A 21930-nucleotide genomic window follows, 5' to 3' on the forward strand; every position below is an offset into this window, starting at 1 on the left:
GCTGAGTTTGCCGAAAACTGAGGTAGGATCTGGGGTTGCATAGAATCCCTCTCTGGCGCTGTGACATTCCTCACAGGGTACCTCAGTAGGATGGGATGTGTGTGTTGCGTGATTCTCAGCATCGGGTGCTGACAAGGAGAGGCCCTCGGTCTCTCTCTGCGTCATTGCCACTCGCCATGCTGCGCTGTGATTACCAACTCTAAGCAAGACTCCAGCTATTTATAGAGTTGGAAACATGTAGGTACATGTGGTCAGTGATTTGGCTTGCAAGTGCCCTCAAATCAAGAAGGACAAGTTGCAACCTTTTTGTGTACAACATTAGAACCCCAGTACAGCCCCTGTTTCTACGTTCTCCCCAAACCATCGTATGTGATTCTAATTATTAGCTGGATAACCTGGATTACCTAAATATTTATTGAAGTTTACATACCTGGAAAGAATAACATTTCGGCAATGTTCCTTTTGTTGGCGCACTAACATGGCTTTTCATTGGCTCTGTGTAATTCTTTTCCCTCCAGAGACTGGATGGAGAGCAGAGATCAGACCGTTAAACCACCCTCTCGCTGACTTTGAGTTCGATGTGGTGATTGGGGCAAATGGACGCAGAAACACACTAGACGGTGAGACGGACCTGTGATTGGGATGATCCCGACTTTACAGCGTGTTTGACTGGGTTAACACTGACCGTACTGCTAGACCCTGGGGGGTAGTCAAAAGAAGCATGCCTGAACCACACTCACCTGGTTAATGGCTAACAGTGCAGCCAAGTGCTGTCTTTGCACACTTTTTGCGGCTTTACAATTAAGTTAAAAATGGGATTGCATTGGATTTGTTTTAGAATAATAAAATTGTCTCCAGGTTAAGTTAAATGTTTTCTCAAAGGGTGAGACAGGTTTTAATTTTTGATGGGCTACATTCATATTTCTGCCGATGCCAACACCTCTGACCCTGGTGACAAGCATCCCATAATAAAAAAATATTCCAGGTCAGAAAAATCTGCTCTTCTCTGACCCGGGCAGCCGTAAGTGGCCTCCCTATCTCCTAGTCCTTTATTAGAGGAGTTTGACCTTGAATGGAACAGATTGGATCATAAACATGGGATTGGCTTAGAGCAGTGTTTCTCAACCCTGCTCCTGGACGGCCCCCCTGCCCCCTTACTTATTTGATTTAATTTGTTTGGCAGCAAATTTACTGTGTTGGAGTTTTCTAAACACACTGATTTGCTAGACATTTAATAATTATTTAAATGTTTAGTAGTATCATTATATAAGTGGGCACTGTGAAGAATCCTGCCTTACATGCTAGTCCAGGGTGGTTTAGGGTGGGGGGATTGTAATGCCAATGTCTAGAGCCAGTATGAGGACATTACAAGTCCATACAAACTGATAGGTGGCTAGATGGTTGGCATGGGGAATATGTCACTCTGATGTTGCAGTAAAAGATTATTTGAGACATTAACTTAAATCATTAACTGCAGATGTCTACTGGTAAATTTTTATTGTTTAAATGCTCGTAGCACCTATATTACACACATGCATACATATTGCCCCTTTAAAAACTAGATTACAAAGAATGTATGGCCGCTTTAAAGCTAAGATTCAAAGCCGGATTTGGGCGAGGTTGTGCAATTTTCTTTGGAGATTTAAATGCTTCCTTTCAGAGAATTTTGCCTCGAGGTTATACCTGGCAGCCTTAGATACCGTGTGCAGACAGACCCTGGTCATGCGACAGGGGTAAAAATCTATTACAGAATTGGTATCAGTCCTGATTATTTTCTTTACCTCAAAAAAGAAAATGCTAGGTTATTCATCACACCACATTCCGATGTAGTATTTTTGTGATGTTTAATCATTGTCTGAGCGTTAGGTTAGTATATCCTTACATCACCATGTAAAACATTATCAAACTGTAAAATATCTGCAAATCTGAGTAATACACGGTAGTTCAATCGAATATTAAACGTTGGACTTCCGAGATGTTAAGGGTTCTTAGCACGACAATAAAAGCACGGCTCCTCCCCCAGGGTTCAGGAGGAAGGAGTTTAGAGGCAAGCTGGCCATCGCCATCACAGCCAACTTTGTCAACCGGAACACCACCGCTGAGGCCAAAGTGGAGGAGATCAGCGGAGTGGCCTTCATCTTCAACCAGAAGTTCTTCCTGGAGCTCAAAGAAGAGACCGGTGGGAACACACACCTACATTTTGTTTTCTGTGTTTGGGTCAGTGGGAGGTGTTTGGGTCAGTGAACGCACTCTGGGGTTTGGTGTTTACGCTGACGTCCAGTAGAAAACAACCACGAAGGGTCCGGTGATGCCGATCCTCCTGGCCAGCGTGGCTTTGTGAGGACGTTTGACCCCGTCCCAGTCCCTAACGAACGACCGGCTCAGCCAAGACAACCACCATTAACCCACATAACGGCACACAGGGCTCTTTATGACTCTATCGACTGTCTTGTCTTTTCAGGGATTGACCTGGAGAACATTGTGTACTACAGAGATAACACGCACTACTTTGTGATGACCGCGAAGAAGCAGAGCCTGCTGGACAAGGGGGTCATCATTCACGTGAGTGGTATTGGTTTTGTCCTAGTGGTCAGCCACCCCATTAGGCTGTCACTCATCCATTTCCCAGCAGCTTCCCAACATATTTACTGCCATGCCATTGTGCCCACTCTGCCAGAGGGTGCCAAGTCTCTGCCTCGGCATTGAGCTGGGAATAAAAGAGCCGGACAAGATATATTGAGGTGTTGCTGGCTGAGAAGGAATCTGGCCCTTCTCTGGCAACGTGTGTGTTACCAGAACAATGTGTACCAAGGGGGCACCATCGATTACAGCCCTGCTTCATTAGCATCCCCAGAGAAGCCCATCACTCACTGACCCAGCATTTGTCTCCGTGCTGTACAGCGCCAATGAACACTGGTGCGTTGCCAGTGCAGTCAACAGTCAGTGGCCTCGTTAACATAACTCTCAGGGATGAGTATGCTGGAGGGGATTGTTATGCTACTACACGTTGAACGAGGAAGACGTGTATTAACCTGCACAGGCATCATCTCTGGGTTGATATCCACTGACTCTCTGTGGTCTTCCCCCGAGGCGCCCTTTCATTTTCTACTCTACCTCCCTCCTGCTCCGATTATGAACTTCTGTGTGTTGACTTGTTAATGTCTCATTACGACACTGCCACTGTGACCCCTTAGATGTGTGAGGAAGATATTTAATTACGTCTGAATTCCTACAAAAGAAATATGCTTCATTAGGTGATGATGGTTATCAGTTTATGATTGCCTGTAGGAGAGCTGATCTTTAACTAAAATGTCATAGAGGTGTAATCCCTGGATTTGGTTTACTCCCTGAGCTGAAATCATGCCTTTTGATGTTTTAGCAGCTGGAAACTGAAAATCCTTCTCACGTGTTCAGAAAGGTTGGACAAAGTGGTACAGGGCAACTGGGAGGTCATCACCCCCCGTACTCTGATCTTGTCAGAATCAACAGGGTCCCGATATAATAATTGGAGGAATAGTCTTGTGTTGGGCAGCGACAGTTCTAGCATTCTAGTATTTGTTTCCTATGGCTAAAATGAAAAGACAAAGCCGGCAGTCTCTCTGGTCTTTTACAAACCCACTGTGGGTTAAAGAAAGGGTTCCCATGATATCCCATCAACCCTCCCTGCTCTTTCTCTTGCCATCAGGATTACATAGAGACAGAGAAGCTGCTGGGCCAAGACAATGTCAACCAGGAGGCCTTGCTCTCCTACGCCCGGGAGGCAGCTGACTTTGGCACCAACTACCAGCTGCCCTCTCTGGACTACGCCGTCAACCACTGCAACCAGCCCGACGTGGCCATGTTTGACTTCACCTGCATGTACGCCTCAGAGAACGCCGCGCTGTTCAGGGAGAAGAATGGACACCAGCTTCTGGTGGCTTTGGTGGGGGACAGCCTTCTGGAGGTGAGAGGCTTTTCTTCAGACTGGATGTTGTTCTGTGGCCCAACCACAAATGAATTACTGGAAAATAAATCCACTTTTCTGTCTCTTGGCAAAATGTGTAGAATCACAGGAAATTGGCTTTAGAACTGTTTTTTCTTTTTCTTTCGTCAGTATACAATTGCGTCAGGGCGGACCATGTCTCATCAGGAAATTAAAACCAATTCCTTATTCTACAGCGTTAAAAGAAAGCAACTTGGCATGATCACGTCTATTCAGATAGCCACGATGTTCTCAAAGTAACCTCACCATCTTACACGCATCATTGCCAATCACAATTCCATTCAAAGTTAAATCATTTCTGAGTTGAAGCTGTGTGCCCACTGAGAAATGTGACACTTCCCCGTTACTACTTCTCTCGGCCTTAGTGTGCTCATCAAAACATCACAAATAAACCATGAAGTACAATTTCCTGAGCTCTACTCCTCTGAAACCATTCAACCATCCACATAAAGTTATGTCATCAAATTCCATATTTTCCAGCACTCCAGCTACTATAAAACAACATGGCGGCTACGTGTCGACATGAAGAATTTTTTTCCGAAACAGTGCCACCACTGGGCCAAACTGAAGGTGTACAGCTGGTCGTTTGTGGAGAGAGACAAGCTGCAGTCATTTTTAATGAGTTACAATCTGTCACTTTTTTTGTCCCTGATTTGTTTTCCAGGTGGCACATTTCAGATGGATGATCATGTTTTTTCCACTTCACGTTTTTCCTCCCTGTATGTCTGAATTGCATCTGTTAGAAACCAGTCGTTTTGTATGGTGGTTGAAATAATGATCGCTTGCCTTGTCGTCAAGGGAGAGAGTAATTCAATTATTTATTGAAGCATTTGACTGTCTATTGTTCATGATGTTACAGACTCTATACTACTCAGTCTTACAAACTCAATCTCACCTCCAAGAACATCCAGTCGTACCTCTACTTCACAGACATGGCAACCCACAATACACATCACAGTACTGTAAGCCCATTGGCTAATTACTGTCGTGGTTTGCCTGAACGTGACTTCCTGTGTACAAATGTTCTTTTGTAATCTGAATATAACAAGCATACATTCATACACATCTACACATTCCTTTTCACACTAGTACCTATCGATTTTCAAAGCTTTGTCCTCACATGTTTGTCCCCACGTGTTTCAACTAGTTTAAAGAATCAAGAGAGAAGCTCTCTTTGTGTTGGTATTCTTCTGCTTTTGGGCTGGTTACAATAGTCACCATGAGCTTGGTTATCACACACATGCAAATTTAAGTTAATTCCTACATTGCTTAGCGTTGTTATGGTATTACTGTGTCCTGCTTTGTACAAGTTCTATGTAGTGTGATGACCTTGTAGGCATTCTCTGTCTTCAGCCATTCTGGCCCATGGGGACAGGCTGTGCTAGAGGCTTCCTGGCTGCCTTTGATACAGTGTGGATGGTCAGAGGTTGGGCCCAGGGCAGGAACCCCCTGGAGATCTTGGCAGAAAGGTACTGTATGCCGACAAGTTGTGTTCTTGTCCAAGCACTCAGACATTGTAAATGGGATCTGCTTCAGGTGACGCTTCATCCAGGTTAGGAGAAACCAGTCTTAGTAGCTGAATAGCAGTCAATTGGCTAGAAAACATTGGGGTTACAGCCGTGTTGCCACAGGCTAGCTAATGTTTGGTTCTCCTACTCGTGGCAGTCCGGTTGCATCTGTATTGGTTGATGTCTTAGAGTATGACAGCTTTTAGTTTTTCAGCTTTTTGACTGAAAAAATTTGTGTTTTTTTTGTCTCATGGCATGTCCTAGGGAGAGTCTGTACCGACTGTTACCCCAGACAACCACAGAGAACATCTCAAAGAACTTTGATCAGTACACCATCGACCCAGTTACGCGTTATCCCAACCTCAACTCCAGCTGTGTCAAGCCACATCAGGTCCGTGTGAGATGGAAAATGTCTCACCTCTCCATTTTAAACAGAAAGGCTGTGTTGTCCTATTTAGAGTTAGAGTAGATTTGCATGCTTTTTACGTGTATTGACATGGGAATGTTAAGGTTGCCTAGAGCATGTAATTACTCTGTTTTTTTTATAGGCAGTATTTTTTTAAGCAATCAGACCTGAGGGCATGTCGTGTCCAGCCAAAACATCACTGCTAAGGGCTGCTTCTAGGCAAGACCCAACATGTAGTGCCTCTATACAGTTGTTAGCCCTGGTATATTGTCCCAACACCACAGAATCATGAGGTGTCTTCTCGGTTACTCCCATGACTAGTAGTGATTTTGTTTAATAAAGACAGACTCGTTTACCACAGCTTTCAGGCAATCAGTATTCAGTGGTCAAAGCGTGTGTTTTATAATATTTTGTATGGGTATGTTATAAATGTGATTCCTCTCCGCTTCTCTCTCAGGTGCGTCACCTGTTTATAGATGGGCAGCAGGACTCCGGTCTTCTGGAGTGTGGTGGACCCACACACAGATCTGTGAATCTGTCCAGACAAGGTGAGTCTGGGCCCTGTCAGTTCCTGGGGCTGTCATCTTCCTGGTTAATCCATGTCTGATGCACCGTCCTCTAATCATATCAGACCGGCTCAGACGTGGACACGCCCATGTAGGCCGTCACATAGAAATACAGTTACGGCTGCAGGTTCACCCGTAATGGAACATTGACTAGGCTGCGAATGTCTGTTCTGCTGTTCGCATATCTGCGGACCGGGAGCTAACCGCGAGGCGTTGAGATCTGTCACACTTGGCATTATGGCTTAGTGGCTCTTTATGAGGATCTGCTAATCTGATATGTGCTTGTCCTAATAAATGTGATTAGTAAGATGAGAGTTAATAAAAGAGCCAAAGGCTAATCAAAGTTCCAGAACGACACGCCTCTTACTTTGAGAACTGTGTTCAGATTACATGAAGCAGGGTCTGACATGCCCGCTTTAATGATGCTGGACTTCCCAGTTCTCTTTAAAAGGGCGGGATGTGTTTTTTTTTTTATTCTGTTTCGTGGTGTTGTGGTGCGTTTGTATGTGTTGTGATGTCGCAGTGCCACAACAGATGCTGTACTGTGTTGTGACGTGCTGTGGTGTGGTGTGACATCATTAGATGTTGTGTTCTCTGGCCTCTGTAGCCTCGGTATGCTTATCTTCCTCTGTGTTTGTCAGTCGGCGCGGATGATTGGCTAATTGCATGAGCCTTGTCCTCCCACAGAGTCTGACATCCGTCCTAGCCGCCTCCTCTTGTGGTGTCAGAAACAGACGCAGGGCTACCGAGGCGTGGATGTCACCAACCTCACCTCCTCCTGGAAGAACGGCCTGGCGCTCTGTGCTCTCATACACCGCCTCCGACCAGAACTCATGTAAGACACACACCCACAGTCGCCATCATCAAAGCACGCACTAACTCTCGTCCTGGCCGGGATATCGCACTTCCTTGGAATTTGTGTCTGCTGACAATGCAAAGAGAGACTAGGATTACACCGTGTAAAATCGAATGATAAACTGAAGGTGTTGGACTTAAAAGTTGAAACAGTAGGAACGCCACGGTGGCCCTGCAGTCTAGGGTAGTCTTTGGTAGCAACAAGCTGACCACCACAGTCTAAGATAAAGCCTTGACAGGGTGCTTCTAGCTGATGTGTGGCTGAATGTTTCAAGTTTTAAGGTTTATTTGTCAAATGCACCGATCAACACAGCGTCATCCTGCACAAGGCAATTCTTGTGACATGGCACCCGACAAATATGTAGTGAGAGTTAAGAGGAGTATATATGCAAAAATATAGCTAGACAGAAAATGGCAAAATAAAGCAACAATATACATAATACAATACACTAGCAATAGTTAAAAAAAAAAGTTAACTAGCAGCAAACTGGGTAGTATTATTGAACAATATAGGTATGGCAGTAATAAACAAGTGTGAACTGGCAGCAATTGGTCTTGAGTTATTGTATATTATATATACATATGAGTGCAATAAGCTTATGAATGGTGGCATAGCACACTGCAACTACATGGTGAGAATTAAGAAAAATGTACACACAGCAAAATGTAGCAAGAGGATAAAGCAATAATATGCATAACACTGTACATGGCAGCAGTTTAAAAAGAGTGCTGTAAACTAGCAGCAACTTTGGTAGTAGTATTGAATATTGTAGATACGGCATGTATGGCAATAATGTACATAGAAAAATGACAGCAGGGTTTTACTGGTCTCGTCCTCTTGAGACTTCCTCAGGAGACATGGGAAAGGAAAAACATCTTGCAAAAAAATATAGTGCAACAGTTCGCATATACTGACCTTGGCAGGCAACAGCGTTTTTCTGAGCAGAGAAATGACACAAACTACACAGGGAGGGAAATTAGTTTTCTGTTTTGGCTTTCAATACGCGCAGCCAAAGTTTACAAACGGTTAAACTTTTTCTTTACCAAGGACACTGTTGGGAACACCACGCCTTTATGCTTCCAGACGTCCTCATTGACAATGGTGCGTTTCATCAAACAAGCTGTGTCAATACGGTCTCATCCTGATGTGAGTCAATATGAGTGTGGGCTCAGGGTGCAGCTATGATGACCTCACCCCTCTGATTCTAGCTCCCGGTTGGTTCGTCTCTCCCTCCTTTCTGTGTCACAGGTAGATGTGATTTAGACGTTTGATCCGAATGGAGCCCCTTTCATATAGAAAAAGAAATGTGTTTACAGTGTGTTTGTGCCATTACTATGGGCTGTTACCAAGGGCAAGAGATCTCACCTTACTGATACAATTTCAGCACAATAAATCACCCTGTTTGTGACGAAGTTGAACCGATGAGCTAATTAACCCAAATCTCTCTTGCTAACTAATGGTAGCCCGATCACATGGTACTCCCTCCCATCCTCAGTTACTGAAATAAACAGGGAAGTTACCTTTTAAAGACTGATAAACAAGATCTAGAGAACTGTAAATAGAAACACACTAATAAACCTCACGCACTCTATCACACACACCGTCTGCCCACATTGTCTTTAGTTGAGATCTTATAGCTTAAATGTGTGGGTCCGTTCAGATTGTTTGTGTTATTTTTTTTGTGGACCCGGGGGAACAGTAGCTTCTGCTTTAGCAGGAGTTAATGTCTGTTCAAATAAAAAAAAGCATTTTTTGGCACTAACATTATACTTTCATGGGAGAAAACAACTTTATATTGAGCTCTTCTACCTTGTAAATCGTTCTTCAATCTCCGTCCTAGTGACTTTGACTCCCTGAATGAGGAAGACTCTGCCAAGAACAACCAGCTGGCCTTTGACATTGTTGAGTCTGAGTTTGGAATCCAGCCCGTGACCACGGGGAAGGAGATGGCTGCGGACCAAGACCCAGACAAGCTGATGATGGTGCTGTACATCTCAAAGTTATACGAGATGTTCCACAACTCGCCTGCGTCCGTCGCTGGTAGGCTGCAGTCTGGAGTCCTCTGTCCTGCTCTCACACCTCACCCAAGTCATCACACTGTGCAGAACGCAATGTCTTTCCACCTCCTCCTGTTCAGAACAGTTCCTGCATAGTAGGAGCCCTGAAGTTTAATGTTAACTACTGACCATACTTGTTGCTATACTGTTGACTTTTATACATGAACTACTACAGTTACATGCAACACTGGAGATTAGATTGAGCTTAAGCTTGATTCTGTAAGGGGGAACAGTGAAACTGAGCGGTGGAGACTTTTCTCCCTGTGGCGACGAGGCAGGTGTTTGCCTGTTACACCAGTCAGCTCTTGAGGGGGCGGTGAGAGATGCACATACGCCCCAGTTCAGGGAGCATTACAATGCCTCCAGCCCTCAGGCTTGTTCCCAGGTTCCTAAGCCTGCAGACCACTGTAATACCCTCACAAAAGTGTCTGACACTTTGCAGTTTACAATCCGTTCACAACTGCCGTCTTTATGTAGCTCCGTTAACTAGTTGGCCTGGTTGGTATGGTTTGACCTTAGCAGACCGGTTTACTACGCTGTGGTGTTACAGTATGTCATGTATGGAAAGGCCCAGGCTGACACACTGCTGTGGTGTTACTGTATGTCGTGTATGGAAAGGCCCAGGCTGACACACTGCTGTGGTGTTACAGTATGTCGTGTATGGAAAGGCCCAGGCTGACACACTGCTGTGGTGTTACTGTATGTCGTGTATGGAAAGGCCCAGGCTGACACACTGCTGTGGTGTTACAGTATGTCGTGTATGGAAAGGCCCAGGCTGACACACTGCTGTGGTGTTACTGTATGTCGTGTATGGAAAGGCCCAGGCTGACACACTGCTGTGGTGTTACTGTATGTCGCGTATGGAAAGGCCCAGGCTGACACACTGCTGTGGTGTTACTGTATGTCGCGTATGGAAAGGCCCAGGCTGACACACTGCTGTGGTGTTACAGGTACAAGAGGAATGGATGAGAACAACGAGCAGGTCTTATCAGAGCCTGTGAACTCCGTTTGCACCTTATTGAAGCCAACCCAGGCCAGAAAGAGAATCCCAAAGGTACAGTGTGTCCGCCCGCTTCACTTCCTCACACACCTGAAGACTTTGAAAGGAAAGCATTATATAGGCTGACTGTGAAGAAAACCTACACCTGTTAGGCAAGTTGCTGGCTAGTGGAGTAGAACAGTTAAGGAATGAAAAAAATAGCCCCACACTAGTATGCTCCGATGCAATGTTGAACGCCAATGTTTAGCGCACAAGCTGCCTTCACCTGGGGTGCGGTTATTTCTTTTATTTCCTTCATGTCCGCTTTGGTACATGTTTAATGTGGTGGAGGAAGGAATTCCCCATGCCACCGAATTGAATTAATTGAAAGATAGATTTGATTGGGTATAAGAATAGGACTGAGAGATCTAGATCATTCTTGCCAATAAAACTCCAACTTGATAACTTTTGACTGACTATAAATGAGGGGAAATCAATTGTGATATGATGGGTTTTTTTTTTGTCACACAATCTGCATAGGATGACAAGAAGCTGGAGGAGAACGACCCAATGAACAAAAGGCGCAAAAAGGGCAACAACTATTTAGATGAGGTGTGTATCTTTAAAAGGAAGGCCTTAAATGATGTCATGTAGTGTCCACAGAAGGACTCCGTGTTCATTTAAGCACTTCCTCTCCCTCAACATATCCAATCGTCCCCAGTTGTCCTGTCAGAGTGCCCCCCCTGCAGGTGAGGGTGGGGAGCAGAACAAGGTGCGCTCCATGGCAACCCAGCTGCTGGCCAAGTTTGAGGAGAGCGCAGCTCCTGGAGGTGCCCCTCGCAGTAAGGTGAGTTGAGTCCCCGGTGTACTGGTGCTTAGTCAGGGGTCAAGGTCCCCTGCACACTGTACCGCGTGGAGGCCGTAATATTCCAGTAACCTGTTCGTCTGCACTGAGACCCTTCAGTTCTGCTTTTGTGTATCAACCACACATGACAGAACCGTTGAGACTTAGTACGTCCGCTGTACGGGCCTGTGAGCCGTCTGCAAATGTCTGTTGTGTTTATGAAACGTGTTTTTTTTATGTTTGGTCATCTGCAGGTCATTGTTTATGCTGGGACTTGAGTTACAAGGAGAGGGGAGACTGTGTTGGGCTGTGTCTCGGTTTCTTTCCAACCTCAAACCGAATGAGCAAAACCTGCTTTCACTTCAGAGCAAAACATCCCCATGTATTCGCCCTGTTCTTACTGCGGTCATAATCCTGTTTGAATACAGCCCATTGTGATGTGATACTGTTGAATGGGACCTGTCCTCCCACTGCCATCGGGTGTACTTAGTCCACGTCCGAGCCAAACTAGTCCCTTTCGTTCTCGGAGAAGGGGTAATTTATTTGTGGTGGTAGTCAAGACAACCAAAAAGAGATCTACTGTATTCTTTTTATCTATTCTCAATAACATGCTTCTAGTATATCTGAGACGAGCAACCATAGTATAAGAAGAGAGGCTGTCCCTGGACTATAGGATTAAAAAGACCAGGTTGGGCCTTTGTTAATACAGTGTAATGTGCCTATGAGCCCTAGTAAAGGGCTGAATGGCTCTGTTTACAAGGCCTCCACTTACATGTTCACTTTTACTCTAAATGTCTTGAAATATCTGATCATGGCGTGCAACACAGAAAACAGTTTAATGGATGTCTGAGACGTGTGGTTTTTAATGGTAGTGGTAAAGCACAGCTGAAGGATTTGTTTCTTTATCAGATTTTTCCTTTTCTTCCTGCTTTGTCCTGCTTGACCCTGACCCGCCCCTCCCAATGTGTTGGCTTGTCTGTCAGTCTGATTGGGACTCAGGCTGTGACTCAGGCCGTTCGCCATCTCCTCCGATAATGACGGAGAGCCTTCGCTTCGCTAAGCCCAAGGAGCAGCCTCCTCCCCCATCTCCCCCCCCAGCCCCGAAGTGGCAGGTACCGTCGCGTCACAAAGCACCGTGTGGACACCACAAACGTTGGCAGCCACAGCATCCAACACCCGAAAATTACATTTGTAACATTCTCTCACCAGAGCGTCTGAGAAACCCCAAACCGCAATAGAAATGTTCCACATAGTCCAACTGACCAATAGTTAAACCATCTATCTCTACATGGAGGCCCCTGTTATCCTGCTCTTTGGAAACACGGACACCCCCAGGAGGCTGTCCTCTGACTGGCTGGAGGTCACCTCTTCCTCACACGTTGCTGTGTATGTATCTCCGCTTTCAGCCGTCCGTCTACATACGACTCTTAGAAGGGCCTGGGGCCATGGCACAACCCGCTCCCCTGTCTGTTCCCGTGGCGCTCCGGACTCCACCGGAGGAGCAAACTCTGGCCTCTCCGCGCACCGACTTTGTGCGACAGAGAGTGTGGATTCCGCAAACTGAGAGGCCAGACGATGCAGATTACCCAGAGTGCCCCTTTCCTGACCCCATAGGAATGGGCATGTGCCCAGAGAAACTGGAGGAGAAGCTGACCCAGGTGACTGGTGGGCTGCCTGTCTGGAAGCAGTGTGTTTGCCCAATTCACAGACATGCCTTTTCTGCCCTCTCACAGTAACAAACAAAAATGAAAGGGTTGTGTGGAAATGGGGTTTAAGCCCATTGAACAGTAAATCCAATTGTGCCTTTACCACAAAAGTCTAGCAGACAGCAACAACATAGCAACAAAAACACCATTGTTCAAAACGTACAAAATTGCTGAACGGTGTTTATACCCCACATCGTCGACTTTACTGTGGATTACGATTGGTGTTCACTTTTTACTTGCCTACTTCCTGCCTTTTCTCACTTCTAAACTTTGCTTTTTTCTTCTGCTTCTTGCTGTCCTTTAGAAGAAAGCACAAAGCCTAACAACTAGGGAGTTTAACAGAAAGAGTATAAAGGAGAGGGCAATTCTCCTGTCTTCTATGTTCCCTGGGGCCGACACTCCTCCAGTCAAAGAGTCCAAGGTGAAACTAGTGTGCTGCCGATCTAACCCCATCTGAGGAAATAAGCCAGAGCATGTTCTGTTTGACTGTCTCAGCCTGTTTACCAGAATAAAATGTCACCAGTCAAACCTACTCTTATTCACTGAGAGTGAAGCATGTTTTTGAAGGCTGGTAACAGCTTGATAATCCATTTTAAATCCATTTGTTGGCAGAGGTCGCTTTCTTGCGGCTTGTCTTGTTTCCATGGTTTTCCAGTTCTAAGAATTCCAGGTCAGGTGACCTCTCTCTGCATGGTGAAAGTAACCTGTTATGATGCTATTGACTGAATGCTCATATCTTAGACTCGATAGATCTTAGACTAGAAAAGGTATGGGTTGAGCTGTACCTCAGGCCAGTGTTTTTGGTTTGAGATGTGAAGGGCTGTGTTTCCTGGAAGATTCCTCTCATTTCTGAACCTTTCCTCTACAGACATGTCAATTTAGTTCAGCTCCGCACCCATCTCCCACTGTCTCTAAACCTCTGTCCACTCCAATCCACCCTGCACTTGAACCCTCTGCGTTTCCCGGCTTCTCTTCTCTTGCCCCAGCGTCTGCTGTGCCCCATGACAAGGTAAAGAAAGTCCCCGCTATCAGCTCCCCGTTGTGATCCTCAGTTCATATAAAAAAAATATATCAGCTCACCGTGACAATGTTTTATTTGGTTAGCGCAATGGAAGTGCTGCTCCAAGTAGACCGGTTGAAAAGCCAGGCGGACAGTCCATGTGTTATAAGTTGGATGCCTTCATGTTTGACAAGTGTGCTGAAGAGGTACCAGTAAGAGTTGTATGTAGGAACAGAGGAAAGACTCAACTTATCACTGAGTCAACTCACTCTGGCCGTGTTTTGATCGGATTTAGTGCCACAAGGATGCTGCATCAGGTAGATTAAATCTAATCTAAAAGCCTACTGCTCAATCTGAAAGTTGTCCGTATGAAACCTTGGCATTTGAGTTGTCAGAGTAGATCAGACCGTTGTCAGCTTATTCTGACCAGGTCTTATTTAGCTTTGAGGGTCATAGGAATCGTGAGTCTAGTAGAATAATAGAATCTAAGAGTTCTCAGACTGAACCCTTAAAGTCTGTCCAACAGCTATAAGTAAGCAAGCATTTGAAAAGAAAACCACAATCCTTTAAGAAAATGCGAAGAATCCTCTGAGTTTATGTGTAATAAATCAGCTTAGTCTTACCATGTTTGTCTTATTGATTTTAGTTCAAAGGAAATGCCGAACCAAGTCCAATTATTAACAGAATGATTGTACGATCTGAAAGTTGTCCAGCTGAACCCTCAAAGCCTGCCAAACAGGTATCAGTAACAACCTCTCTGCCAGAATGATTTCTGAATATCTTTTCGAGTCTGACTAGAAATGCATGTCTCTGTTTTCCTTCATTTTGCTTTTGGTTATTCTTACTTTTTTTTCCCCCCTCTGCCACTCTCTTTGTCTGTTTCTATGCCTCTTCCACCCTTTACATCTGCGACTGGGTTCTTTTAGCGGACAGTTGGGAAGGTGTCCTCTGCAATAGGTGCTAGGGCTGAAACTCTAGCCATCCTCTATGAATCTGACCACAGGCCGAATGCCTCACCGGTAAGCACAGTGTGACTGGATTGAGTTTTTGCCATCAAAGCACAGTGGAGATATAAATCACAAGACCTAATAGACACACACACACACACACACAAGGGTTTATATCTATTGCCACCCTAGGGTCTGTAATTCCTGCTTTTAGTGTTGGTAAACATCGTTGTTGGTAAGCAACAAGTCATGCCTACTCCTTTAGGATACTCGATCTGTTATCAGTAGTAAATAGGGACTGTGTACTGTGAAACACTGGCCTGAATCTGTGACTTCCCCCGTTATCAGCCCGGGTGTTTTGTTTAAAGGCCCCCCCAGGGGGAAACCATCATGGGAACTCCATACACTCATGTGGCTTTCAATTCCCGTAGGGTTTTTCACCACATCAGGTCATCAAGTCTAAAGCGGTAAACAGCGTTTTTGTTTTGCCTCCGTGTGCAGGCAAGGCAAACGCCAGATGCAAGCTTGTGTTCTGCCTTGTGAAGCTCCTGTATTCCATGACTTAAAGGGAAATACCAACAAACCTCTTCGATTGTCATAGTTCATGAATCGCCTAAAGTGATTGTTGGACTGCCTCTCTGCACACAACTCTCTCACTCCGGGAGAGCAGGGTCGAGCTAGCGTGAGTCCGCCATCATCTGGTTACATTGCTCTCCCCCCACTAATGCAATTTGATAGAACTTTGGGAAATGACAATTATCCATGTGAACACCAAATGTTCAGCTGCAGCAAAAACACATTTGGTTGGCAAACCCCAGCCATATTTAAAAAAACAGCAAGTGACATCACATGTTATGTTCACGGTGTGTCCCACAATCGATGGCGGTTCACCAATGTTGTTTTTGCTGTGACATTGGTAATTGTTGTTACTCAAAGTTCTATCAAATGGCACTGGAGGAGAGTGCAAAACCCCTCTGATGCTGCACTTGTGCCAGTTCTACCCTGTCCTCTCTGTGAGGGTAATGCATATGGACAATCTAACAATTACTTCAAGTGATTTATGAACATGGACAAATTGGTATATGTTCTTTGTCATTCCCCTTCAATTCTCGGCTATGGTCAATGGAACGGTTGATCTCTGATTCATTGTCATAATCATCTCTCTGTACTGAATGAACACACTACTAACCAAGCTTTTGTTTTACCATCCTACTACACGTGTAGAAGTTTAGATTAGCTTGGACCTTATATAGGGCTTATGTGTCGTTACTCATGGATTCTGGAATGTTCTGTGATGGCAGCTTTAGCAGAACAAGCTCAGTCGCACTGCCTGTGTTAACATCCCTGTTACGTGTTGAGCCCATCAGTTGGGTCAGTGGCATGGTTCTTTATAGAACCGCGAAGGCTTCAGTGACTGGCTTTTTGTGGCCCCCTCCTTGCCGATGACTGCACTGACGACGGGCTGCCTGTTCCGTTGTTCTCTGTATCCTGACCTGCTTTTTGTTTGTTTTTTGCGACAGTGTGTCGTGCGGAAGGAGTTCCCGCAGAACCTGGGAGGCAGCGACACGTGTCACCACTGCTCCAAGCGTGTGTACGTGGTGGAGCGCTTCAGCGTGGAGGGCTACTTCTTCCACAGGGAGTGTTTCCGCTGTGACGTCTGCGGCTCCACGTTGCGTTTGGGGGGACACGCCTACGACTCCCAACTAGGTATGACGCCGACCCTCCGGCCTGTTGCCCCCCCTCCCCCCCCACCCCCCCCGGGGCTACTGGACCTGTTGGTCAGCTGACTTTGTGTTCATTTCAGGTAAGTTTTACTGCAAGCTTCACTACTCACAGCGTCGACCCAGCCTTCAAAGTTCAAGCAGGTTCCAGAGGAGAACGGTAAACACCTTTCAGTAACGGCCAATCACCATAACGATTATTACCGAGCGCCACTTCATGATATTGGTGTCCGGTTGCCAGTTTCGTGTCTAATTTCAACGTTGTGTTTTGGTCTGTCCCGCACCTAGGAGGACGCGGGATGTCCGACGCCTTCGCTGGACGGGAGCGACCCGTACTCGGCCACCAGCAGCCTGCAGAGCCAGCCCTCAGGTACCCTGAGTTCCTTCCGTAAGAGAAGCGGGCTCCGCGCGGGAAGCGGGCCACGGCGGGCGAGCCAGGTGGCGTGGTGGACGCCCCGCCGTCTGTTCTGCCGGGTGCATGGGGTAGTCAGCCAGGTGGGGACCCACCTCAGGGATCGCTTGGAGGACTATGGCTTCCTGTATGAGCTGCTCAGCATAGGCCTGCCCCTGATGAGCGTTCTCCACAACCTCTTAGGACAGATATATACGGAGGCTGAGCAGCCCCATGGCCCGCTGCACTGGGCCCAGAGCGGCTAGGTCCCTGGTCCGCCCTGGGTCTCAGGGACCCAGTGACGCCACTGCTCTTTACTGTGGTGTAGTCGCCGCTGTAGTCGAAGCACTTGCTTCATAGCCTGCACATTGTACCACGCTCGACGTAGACTCTGAAAGGGTGCGTGTGCTTTCAAGTGTGTGCTTTTTCCTTTATTTGATTTTAATGTCAAGAGATGAACGGTCTTTGTGTGTATGAAAGTACAGCAAGTGGGAAGCATGGTCCTCAACAGGAAGGTCAGGCATCCTTTCAATTGCTTGATTAATTTTCTTCTTTTTTTTTTTTATTTTTTTTTATTCAAGTATTCCCATTCTTACGTTTTGGTTAAACCTGTTTTTATTTGAACTGAAAAAAGCATCCACTAAAAGCACTTGACAGAACTGCTGAGGCCTGGTTGTAGTGCTTGGTGTGCCTGTTAGGTCTGGAGTTACAGAGGCTGTATCTTAATTTGGGACAGTTTCACACAGAAGGAAAATAATCCTATAGCCACAGAAATATAAATTATGTGGGTTATAATTAAAGGGGAATTTTTCCTAGGGGTTGATTTACATTTTAATGAGGGCTGAACACGTCTGACATTTTAAAACTGGAAATTACAAACTGAAGAGGCCTATTTAAACATTTAGTAGAAGCCATATCATCTAACAGGGTGGTTTGAATTAAGATACAGCATCTGTGTGCTTCCTCAAACTGCACTGCTAATTTGCACCTCTGAGGCAGCAATGGAAAATGCCAAACAGTATTATTATTTTTATCTCACAACTATTTTCTGTAAATTAGATTTTGGAGACTATTTGGATGCAATTTTTTCATGTGTTTATTTTTGTGTTTCGTTGGATTTCAGTATAAGATGGTGCTTTCACACAGTATTATTTAGAAAAATGTGTTTATTGCAGTTGGATGAAAGGTGATAGTCTTCATGTTTAACTCCTACAAAAGGAACTGTAGCACATTCAGCCAAAGAGACTTTTATTTTTCTGTCAACCAATACTTATTTGCTTTCCCATACCTTCAGTATGACGCACATTTACAGAGATGCAAAGATGTTTATGCCAAAGTGCTGTATACATGCAAACTAAAGCTTTGGTAATAGTGTATTCTTTTTGTTATACTACGTATAAAGTCAAATTATACAGTGATATTTTAAGTGTTACAACAAAGCTTTTTATTTTATTTTGTGCTTTTGGGAAGGATGATCTTATGTTTTCTATATTTTCATTCCTCCATTCTTTCTTCCACTTTATATGTAGTCTATCTCAAGTTTCCAATGCTGCAACCTCTGATTGGCTGAATCCTGGAAGCAGGAAGGTGATGGCCTGCCCACTCGGGTCACATGGTCGATAGTGTTGCTTTGCATTCGCTGCCTCCATTACTCTCCTTATCCATGCAGTAACCATTCATGTTGAGAACGCGGCATGGGTCCTGTGTATGGCAATGGGTTAATCTGGTTAGCTACATGTTTCATTACTCAGTCTCTAGGTGTACAGCACACATCTCGGAAGCCTTTCATTCCTGCAAAGCTATCTCACCTAACAGACATGTTCCTTCTAATTGCTCTAATGCACAGCTTGTTGAAAGTCTGAGTGCCCGTGGGGTTTTTGGCATGCAGTTTTATCAACCCCCTTTTTGCTGCCCCATCTCTTTATAACCCCCCTGTCTCCTCATCTCTCTCTGTATGTCCCTCTGTGATTCTCTCTTGCAGAAGGCGCGTACCTCTCAGAAACCTTCTCAAGGGCTCTCTCATGTTCCTCCTAACTCAGATGAGCTGAGCTCATTGCTCATGGGAAGATAATCGTTTTTATTCGGCACATTTCTGCGAGTCAGCTTCAGAATATTTTGTAAAATTGTAGTTGTTTATTTGTTTGATCTCCTACCTTGTTTTGTCCCACAGTGAATAAATTGTTTAATTTATGATATTTAAAGCTGTAAGTATAAATAAATTTATTTGATAAGTTATTTGCTTCCTCCCTTTTTTAATCCGACTTTGCCAAATTGATCAGCCCCCCATCCATGACACTTAAGCTTGATCAACCATGACAATGAGTGGGGAATAGTTGTCAGATAGCGTCCCGTAGTTGATATACTCTTCATAGCGTGCCATTCTCACAGCTTTCAAATTAACAGCAGAATTAACCACTGTTTTTTTATACACCAGAAGCCTCACATTAATAACCCTGTCACAAGCATGACCTCTGTTCGTGAGAAACGTTATCGACTGATGATTTGCACATTCCCACACATTTACCCAGACCTGAATTTGTCCCGGATAATGACGCTCACACCTCTTCAGTCTCGAGGATGTCCGGTACTTCTATAGAGAGGGGTTTAAGGTTGACAGAATATATTTTTCCCCTAAGTGGCATGGCCGCTTAAATCGGTCACAACAAACCATACAGTAGACCCAATGCAAAAGCGTCTCAACTATGAACTGAATTCACATAATAGACCATTATCTTTTCACTTCATGGGTTTCTCTTTAATGTCTTTCCTCTTTCCTTCTGGGCCATCTTATTTCATTCCCGGGGGCAAATATCTTCTGCTATACAAGAGTTCTCACTGAGTGGTGATGTTTTTTTGGTTTTTTTGTTTTTGAATTCTAACAAAATGTGACAACACCATTATTTGGATTTAGCAGCACAAGTAGGTTGTTGTTCATGTAGAAGTGTTACATCTATGTTACTGTCACAATTACACACGCACAGACCCATACTATACTTCCTGTGCATAACCCAACCAATCCATTCAGTCTGTGATTGGTATAATACGTGACCGAACCAATCCATTCAGTCTGTGATTGGTATACTACATGATCGAACCAATCCATTCAGTCTGTGATTGGTATAATACGTGACCGAACCAATCCATTCAGTCTGTGATTGGTATAATACGTGACCGAACCAATCCATTCAGTCTGTGATTGGTATAATACATAACCTAACCAATTCATTTCAGTCCATGATTAGTATACCACAACCTAACTATCCATTCAGTTAGTGATTAGCATTTTACATAACCTAACCAACCCGTTCATTCAGGGATTAGTATACTACATAACATAACCAATCTATTCACTGAGTTAGGGCTGACAAACCTGACCCATAGGAAACACAAAGACTGGTTTAAATGATGGTTTCTATTAGCATAGAAGAGCTTTGTCACTGCCTATGTTGAAAAGGGAATAAAAGATTCAGACCTTTTATTAATATCTGCCATGGCATATGAGTTTCAGACAGACAAATGTCCCAAGAAATCATGCCAGAACATTGCCATTGAAATCTAAAGTTTGCAGGCAAAACCTTAGCAGCAGTTTTAGCCCCTTCTGAAATACAGTCTACATCAGATTAACCATTTAGACACCAGAGCGTGTTTTTTTTAATTAGTCACATCCTTTGCATGCAGTTATTGCCTTAAGTCTGCCACCAATAGATCTCACCATCATTTCCTGTTTGTTTTCGGGCCTTCTTATCTTCAGTGTTGTCTTCAGCATGTGAAAAACATACTCAGATTGGGGTGATTGGCCATTTAAGAACTTTGTAATTTTAGCTTTGACTCTGATTAAGTCATTTTGAATTATCTACCTCATGATGGCCAGCTTGTCCTGCATTGACAGATTGTTGGTCCTCGAGTTGTCAGATACCAGAAACAGACTCCAAATGCAAAGCCTGGAAGACTAGACTTTGACAGTTCTGTTGTACTGTACTAGTGCTGCAAACAAACACACTCGGCAAATAAGAAACCGTTCTGAAACCAATTGTCCCACTATTTTTGGTACCTTAAAAGGGAGGGACTATGTTCAGGACTGTCTTTAATTACTGGTTGCAATTTCTAAATAGTTCAGTGGTTTATCAAAATATTGTTAAATAGAAGCTGACAGTTTGCACTTTAACCCAATAGTAAATGTATAACTTAAAAACCGACCTAGAATACATAGCCAAAGAAAGAAAATTTCACTATCAAGTACTTTTGAAGTTCTCTGTAGGTCCTCGACGCCAAAAAATCCTAATTTAAACCTAACCCCAGTCAGGGTTGGGTAATTCAATACGAGTTACTTATTTGGATAACAAGCATGTCCAACACACATTTATACAAGCACGTCCAACACACATTTATACAAGCATGTCCAACACACATTTATATATAATTGTTTCCCTTTTCTTTGTGGTTAATAGTAGGAAATGTATGTATGTTGTCAACATGGCTAAGGTGTGGTTATGTGTGAAATCACCAGGAGAGTTACCTTTATATTTTCATAACATGATTTCTTTTTCCACAAAGTCGGTTCAAATCTAACTTATACATGGTTAAGATGTTTCATTCCATGCTGTCTGATGTAAATATATAAAGGAAGGGTTACACAGGAATGCAGCTTGTTAGATTCTTCTAGATGCAATTACAGTAAGAGTATTAGCTAGTGTTGTCTAAAAAATTAAGACCAGTAGCTTTGCAACTATTCTAGCTGTCCTAGTGAGGTTTTTGTGACACATAGCCAGAATAACATGGAAGAATGAAGGATGTGAGTAAAGCCTAAAAGGACCTTCTGATTTCAGGACATCACTATAAATACACAGGCCTAATGAATGGAGTGTCCAGCCGTACGGTACCTGAGCTGGCGGAGGAACCCTCGGACACAGTGGACCTGGGCATACAGGGCTCCAACAGGATGTGAGTCTGATCCACTGCTACAGCTC

The 21930-nt window shown here is 44.5% G+C and overlaps 1 protein-coding gene across 12 annotated transcripts in view; it reads left to right on the forward strand.

Annotated features, from left to right (window-relative positions):
- Window positions 1-21930, forward strand: part of mical2b (microtubule associated monooxygenase, calponin and LIM domain containing 2b) — a 47335-nt gene that overhangs the window by 14908 nt on the left and 10497 nt on the right. For 3 of the 12 annotated variants that reach the window (XM_020040369.2, XM_010883540.4, XM_020040370.2), the window contains exons 5-27: window positions 519-620; window positions 2024-2179; window positions 2462-2562; window positions 3686-3943; window positions 5336-5451; window positions 5755-5881; window positions 6354-6444; window positions 7150-7297; window positions 9159-9358; window positions 10326-10429; window positions 10895-10966; window positions 11076-11201; window positions 12182-12310; window positions 12605-12856; window positions 13209-13325; window positions 13773-13913; window positions 14551-14643; window positions 14831-14923; window positions 15283-15318; window positions 16372-16558; window positions 16656-16732; window positions 16861-16942; window positions 21790-21904. In XM_020040369.2, coding sequence (XP_019895928.1) covers window positions 519-620; window positions 2024-2179; window positions 2462-2562; window positions 3686-3943; window positions 5336-5451; window positions 5755-5881; window positions 6354-6444; window positions 7150-7297; window positions 9159-9358; window positions 10326-10429; window positions 10895-10966; window positions 11076-11201; window positions 12182-12310; window positions 12605-12856; window positions 13209-13325; window positions 13773-13913; window positions 14551-14643; window positions 14831-14923; window positions 15283-15318; window positions 16372-16558; window positions 16656-16732; window positions 16861-16942; window positions 21790-21904 — 2923 coding nt within the window. Of the gene's footprint in view, window positions 1-518; window positions 621-2023; window positions 2180-2461; window positions 2563-3685; window positions 3944-5335; window positions 5452-5754; window positions 5882-6353; window positions 6445-7149; window positions 7298-9158; window positions 9359-10325; window positions 10430-10894; window positions 10967-11075; window positions 11202-12181; window positions 12311-12604; window positions 12857-13208; window positions 13326-13772; window positions 13914-14550; window positions 14644-14830; window positions 14924-15282; window positions 15319-16371; window positions 16559-16655; window positions 16733-16860; window positions 19199-21789; window positions 21905-21930 lie in introns of those variants that run through there. The other 9 variants (XM_020040373.2, XM_010883546.3, XR_002195625.2 and 6 more) reach the window with 9 other exon arrangements.

Source organism: Esox lucius, chromosome 19 (genome assembly GCF_011004845.1).
Source record: "Esox lucius isolate fEsoLuc1 chromosome 19, fEsoLuc1.pri, whole genome shotgun sequence".
Taxonomy (NCBI): domain Eukaryota; kingdom Metazoa; phylum Chordata; class Actinopteri; order Esociformes; family Esocidae; genus Esox; species Esox lucius.